The sequence below is a fragment of the Cryptomeria japonica genome, chromosome 10 (assembly GCF_030272615.1).
Source record: "Cryptomeria japonica chromosome 10, Sugi_1.0, whole genome shotgun sequence".
In the NCBI taxonomy this organism is placed as follows: Eukaryota; Viridiplantae; Streptophyta; class Pinopsida; order Cupressales; family Cupressaceae; genus Cryptomeria; species Cryptomeria japonica.
Genome location: NC_081414.1, coordinates 439906910 through 439913773, shown reverse-complemented (window position 1 = coordinate 439913773; position 6864 = coordinate 439906910). Strand labels below are relative to the sequence as shown.

The following is a 6864-nucleotide window of genomic DNA, read 5'->3' as shown; positions in this document are numbered from 1 at the left end:
GATTCGTGATATCTGCGGATGGATTGAAAATGGACCCTGAAAAGGTAAAACAATTGTTGAATGGCCTATAATGGAAAGCATTGGAGAGGTAAGATCATTTCATGGATTGGCTAGTTTGTACTGGAATTTTATCAGAAATTTCAGTTCAGTTTGTAGCCCTATGATTGAGACAATGAGAGGAGATAGGATGGAATTCAGATGGACAACCAGAGCAAATAAGAGTTTTAAATTATTGAAGCAGAAGGTCACTGAGCAGCCTGCGTTAGATTTACCGAATTTTAACAAAGTATTTCAAGTAGACCATGATGCAAGTGGGAATACAATTGGGTGTTAAGTCAAGAAGGGAGACCAATAACTTATTTCAGTGAAAAGTTGAATGATGCATGGAGATGTTTAGTGTATGATCAAGAATTTTATGCTATAGTTTAAGAATTGAAGAAGTGAAGACATTACATGTTGCCTAAGGAATTTGTGTTGTATACCGATCATCAAGCCTTGCAATATTTAAAAGAGAATAAGTAACTCAAAAAGGAACCCTAAAAAAAGAGTGCCAAAGAAAATCCTCTGTTTCCCGCGTCCGATAGAGGCAGGCCTGCGTTGGAATTGAGTTTTTGCAATTGCGGAGATGGCAGAAGTAGAAACGGTAGAAATATCTGAGTCGGAGGACGAGTTGTTTGTGGACGCGGAGGAGTGGCAGTGGGATAGTGCTGCTTTGGAGGATCATCTGCGGGGGTTGGGTGTGAGGCCTCGAAGGGAGTGGCTGCAGCACTGCCTCAATTCCATCGCCAATCCCAACATGACCGTCGCCCAACAGGCGGAACACTGTCTCTCCCACTTCTTGTTTGCGGATTTTAACACGGCAGGGGATGCCATCCTCCCCCCCAATATTCACACATTGCATGCCACCGACATCCCGGGCCCCTTTCTTTTGCAGGTATACCACCACATTAAACTAAATTACTCTGCGGGTGCTGCTCAGGGAAATTACGACTTTTTAAAGCAATATGTACCGTGCAGTTCGTCTTTTTTTGAGAATTTAGAAAAAAGATGTCATGCAAGCAGTCATAATGACATTAAACTCCCTAAGCTGGTGGGCAACTTAAAACTTATAATTCTGTAAAGCTGCTATTTTACAGGGAAAGATTCATACCGTTTTCAAAATAAAATTAGGAACTTTGGCCACACTGTTTTGTTTTACTGTTAAAAGAGTAAAAATAAGCAGTGGGATAATATGTACGCTATTTGAAACCCAAATTTGGCATTGCTTCTCAGATAGTTTTCTGTGCATTAAAATTAATAATGTGACTCAACATTAAACGCAACCTAGTCATGATGCCAGTTTTCTTCAACTTGTGATTTGTCGCAATGTGAAAAGACCAGACAAAGGTAATATTAGGTAGTGCAGTCTACTATAGTCGCTAAAAATTCAGTAACTATTTTGCGACACATGAATACATTGAACCCACAGCAGCACATGAATACCTTTAACCCATAGCAAGTATTTTTCGGTTGTTGCTCACCAATCATTTTTTCAAAGCCTTTTTGTTTTAAAATGCAGACGGTATTTTCACTGTCAGAAGGGCATTTGGGAAAAAACTGTGTATATTGTTTTTATCAACGTTTTGGATTAATGCTATATTTTAAGCTTGCTTTGCATGCAAGCACTCTATTCCGGCGGTGAATCTTAAACAGTTTATTTTGTATTTATCTTTAACAAATTACATTGCATAAGCATACCAAACCTTGTGAATACTGTATATTTTGTTTTTATCAACATTTGGATCATCAGATCAACATGAAATGTTCTCTCATTAATGTTACCAGAAATGAGAAACAATAATGATATTGAGATTAGAAATGGGATTGCAAAGATTGTGCAAAAGAAATGAATATGTATACGAGTACGATCTTCAGAAATAAGAATAGAAATTGCGATTCCTTGATGGCCTACGTTGCCAATAATTCTAGCACAAAGAAGTTTTTTTAATTGAGTAAAGATTTTTAAAAGCTAAAATTTGTGAAAGAAAGATTATATTGAATAAACATTAATAATTTTGCATAATTTCAATACAGAAAAATTAAAAATATAGTCATATATATGAATCATGACTTGAATAAACTGAGTATCATATTTCTTTGTTGTTTCTATTAAAATTTCTTTATTAACATGAAATGCCGAAATTTTAGTAGCACATCTTATTTCGGTCTATCTTTATTTCTTTTGAACTTTAAGAATTGGTCAGAACTTACTGCTGGCACTATTATCTAATAACTATATAGTCTCCGCGGATAAAATGAACAGTTCTTCTGTGCCTTGCAGTCTACCAATCTTGATTACTTCATTCTATCTGTCTGTTGATTTGACAACATTTCAGTTGAAAAAGCTGAATTTGATAAAAGTAGAACGATATCAATTAATATTTTGTTTACAATGTTAATTGGAGTTTCATTCTTAGAATATTGAATTTTTGTTTTCTTTGAGTCATTGGCATAGGCTCTTCATGCTCAATTTCATACAATTTTCCCCAATGTGATTGCTCCATTATTGAATGTTTTCTAATTTTATAATGTTGTCGATTGTAGCGGCGGGAGTAATCTTTAGCCGACTACGATCAAATAAGTAATTAGCCTTTCGGCTTTACATATTTGTATGGGCCGTTTAATATAATCGCTTTGTTAATAAAGTATTTTATTATTAAGTGGGCCAACTTAGAAAGTCCGCCACCCTTGAGGAAAGACGTGTGGGTTTGAATAGAGCTGACCCATTGGTGAAGAGTCACCCACGTATGGGTATAAACAAGATCGGTTCCCTCTCCACAATTATTCGAAGGATAACACACAGCAGATCGATTACACATACAACAGATCGAACATCATAACATGGTGTCAGAGCCCTTTAAATCTTGGGATGTGTTATTGTGTCTGAGAAGTTTTTAGTGTGAAATATGTGAGTAGTCCTATTAGAACTCACGCCTTTGGGAAATATATAGTTTGGTAAGACCTTGCTGGTGTTGAATGTGGTGGTTCATTAGATCGCAGCCTTTTGGTGGGCTGATTAAAGGTGGTTTTGAAGCCCCTGCGTTCTCTCCATATAACCATTCACCATTGTAGGGTCGGTCTATACACATCAAGGCCGATCTGGTGCAGAACTAAGATTTGATGAAGAACTTGTCAACACACCGTGTTTCCTGAAATTTATGAAGTTTAATTATCTGATATCCTAGCCAATAGTCTTGAGATATCTCTTTTCAATTGTTTCGATGTCCAAGAGTTGCGCAGGAGGCTGATCTAGTGTGTATTGCCATGACTTGCTGTAGATTGTGTAATTGAGTTTAAAGTGGTGCTGAGTCGTGCCATCACATAGACAGTGTGCAGATCAAGTTGTGCTAAAATAGGCTCGTCTACGCAGTATTGAATGAGTGATTGTGACACAGAGATGGACTGATTTATGAGCTAGCTTGCTAGAGTCCATGCCTTTGGAGAATGTAAAGCGCGGGCATGTGAGCCGATCAATAAATTGCCATTAATGAAGAGAGACAGCTAGAGAAGGATTAAAGACCCTTTGAACTGCATAGAATTGGTAGATCGTTGAAGGAGAAATCTTTTGTGGAGAGCTTGTCTCAATCTGTACTTGTGCCACAAGTACTTTATACACGTGCAGACCAAGAATTTGCTGCAATTCTCTTGAAGTATGTTTGGTGCTTGAGGGTCCAGAGGGAGTCTAACAAACCAACAGAGGCAACCTTGGACAAGGAGGTCAGGAGGTTGATGCAAGAACTTGAAGCTTCAGAGGGAGCTACATCATCATGAGGATTTGTTGTTAATGCATTCTTCTCTGTGAGAGAGAAGTTTGAGGTGCAAGCCCTTGTTAATGCATTCTTCTCTGTGAGAGAGAAGTTTGAGGTGCAAGCCCTTGTTAATGCATTCTTCTCTATGAGAGAGAAGTTTGAGGTGAAAGCCCTTGTTCCACCCTCTGGGAGTAGCCAAGGTGGATGCCATGTTGAGAGACTCCATGACAACATCACTTGTGTTTGTTCACCCTCTGGGAGTAGCCATGGTGACCGTCATGATGAGATGACGACATCACGTTGAGTGACTCCATGATGGACACTTGTGTACATATTCATTTCCATTCATGGCAGTAGCCATGATGGATGTCATCACGTTGAGTGCCTCCGTGATGAATTCTATTACACCCTTTGGGAGTAGCCATGGTGAATGTCATTTCATGACATAGATATCAGGAAGGATTCCTCCCTAGCTAAGAGGGAGTGTTGTTGATTGTAGCGGCGGGAGTAATCCTTAGCCGACTACGATCAAATATGTAATTAGCCTTTCGGCTTTACATATTTGTATGGGCCGTTTAATATAATCGCTTTGTTAATAAAGTATTTTATTATTAAGTGGTCCGCCACCCTTGAGGAAAGACGTGTGGGTTTGAATAGAGCCGACCCATTGGTGAAGAGTCGCCCACGTATGGGTATAAACAAGATCGGTTCCCTCTCCACAATTATTCGAAGGATAACACACAGCAGATTGATTACACATACAGCAGATCGAACATCATAACATATAAGGCCATATTTCCATCTTTATTTTTTTATTTTTTTCCCTTTCTCGAACTTTCCAGAATGTTTTTGATCCAATATCATTGGTTTCAGCTCATCTTCTTCAGAAGCATATCATTCTAATATTCCCTACTTTGCCTAGCTTTTTTTTGTTTTCCATTAAGACAAAGGTTTCTCATGTAATTGTTATAATTGCTGCAATCCTTCTTGTAACATTTTTGTATTTGTAATTGGTTTTCAATGGTCACCTTAAAGAAAGAGACTAAGAAGTCCATTGGCACTTCTACCTTTTATATGTCCATAGGATGCAGGCAAGTCATCTTTGTGATCCTCCTTCTCTACACAATTTCTCCGTGTGATAAAACAAAATATCCAAGTTGTAGTTTCCCCTTATTCATTGGCCCTAGGATAATGTCATGCACCCAACTCAGATCCCAGCCTCTACTAATAGTAATAATAGTGATTTGCTAATTGAAGGGCTGACCAGGTGTCAAAGCACAGCCCATTCAATTAGAGAATACTTTATACTATCTATTTTGTGACCCTGATACCAATTTATTTTATGGCTTATCTTGGCATTCTTTTATCATTGTTTATGATCACAATTTGAATTTGCAAAAGTGATGTGGATATCTTGTTTTATGATGCTGGGAATAATGATATGTGATGTCCATTCACCCTCTTTTTATTTTATCGTCATTGTTTTTCTTTTCCATGAAAACTACCTTCTTTCGTGGGAAACAGAGTAAAGCTAATTGGTCCTGCATTATTTTTACCATGGTTTCACCAAACATTATATCCCTGCTGATTGATTTTGCTTTTCTCCAAATTGAAAACTTTGTATATTTTGGTCGTTCATCATTGTCGATTACAGTGCATTTTGTATTCTTAATCTGCATTTTTTTTGATTCAAGACTAAAATTAATCATAGAAATATGTCTAGAGATGCAAGATTGTCCAACTATCTATATCCAGGTTCTGTGAACTTTTGAAATGTCAAAGACAATAACCTAGAAGCTAACCCTAGAGATGCAAGATCGTCCAACTATCTATATCCAGGTTCTGTGAACTTTTGAAATGTTTGAGTGTATTGTATTTTTTTTAAGCTTTATATAACATGGGCATTGCTTCCTCCAGGTTGATGAAATTGTTAATTTGAGTTCCCCTCTCCGGGAGAGGTATAAAGAAGCTCCTGCTGGATTGAAAAGATGCCTCAAATTGTCCATGACAGATGGGATTCAACGTGTTTTTGGTATTGAATACAGGCCAATCAAAGATCTCAAGGTTCTTTTGCCAGCAGGAGTGAAGGTAAATGATTGGCAAGCTATGCTATTTTGTTAAAGAAGGACGCTGAGGTTAATGCTATGGTGTTTGTTCTAATCATTTCCTTGCAGTTGCTATCAAGCAGTAATTAAGAATGTTTGGAATTTATTTTGAATTACTGGCAGTATTGGCAAGTGGAAATGACTATCATAGAATAATCATGCATATTTACGTATCCATTCTAGTAGTTAGTAAATTCATAATTTTTTTTTAAAGAGTTACTGAAGATTACTTACTGCTTTTGTGCATTTATGCACGACCTTATATAAATATGTATTTGTCTTTACATACAACTGTGGATGGGTAGAAACTAGTATTTTTTAAATATAAAATATGGAGGCCAGATATGTGATTGATAGAAGCTAGGATGATGGATTGGATTTGAATGGAAATCCAGTGAATAACACGCTAATTTGTTGGAACTTGGACATATTTTAGGTGGAAGCAATAAATTTCAGTAATTGTTGGATCTGATAATTCTTGAATTATTACAAAATGATCTATGAGTGAATGGAGATAAAAGTAGATACAAAGAGAAAAATATCTAAGTGAATGAATTAGGTATGTAGAATTATCTTAAGCAGACATGCAAGTTATTACTCTTTGATAATTATAAAAGTACACTGCAGTCTCTGAGAAGAGGTTTAATACTGCCACTTTTTTTTTGTGCTCTGTAGATCTCTGCTTAACTCAAAATGCCACGCACCTCCTTTGTTGTGCTCTTTGCCATGTTTAATCATTTGTGTAGCTGTATGGTGAAGGGTAGATGAAGCAATTCAAAAGTAGAAACCAAAAAGTCATTGTAGAAGAAATGTTGACCCATCTCAGGAATCCAAGAAGCCATGTGACTATATCAAACCCAAGAAGTGAAAATGATATATTGGGAAGTGGAACTTATTACTCTTTGGTTATTGCTTAAAGATGTAGGAACCTTTGAGAAGAGGTGTAATGCTGCCACACTTTTTCTTTTTTG

At 37.0% G+C, this 6864-nt stretch overlaps 1 protein-coding gene across 1 annotated transcript in view; it reads left to right on the top strand.

The window, feature by feature from the left end:
- Positions 1-524: 524 nt before the first annotated feature.
- LOC131067552 (recQ-mediated genome instability protein 1) overlaps positions 525-6864 on the top strand; it is a 185211-nt gene continuing 178871 nt past the window's right edge. Inside the window, exons 1-2 of the mRNA XM_058002622.2 lie at positions 525-934; positions 5706-5876. Coding sequence (XP_057858605.2) covers positions 626-934; positions 5706-5876 — 480 coding nt within the window. The 5' untranslated portion in view covers positions 525-625. The remainder of the gene's footprint in view (positions 935-5705; positions 5877-6864) is intronic.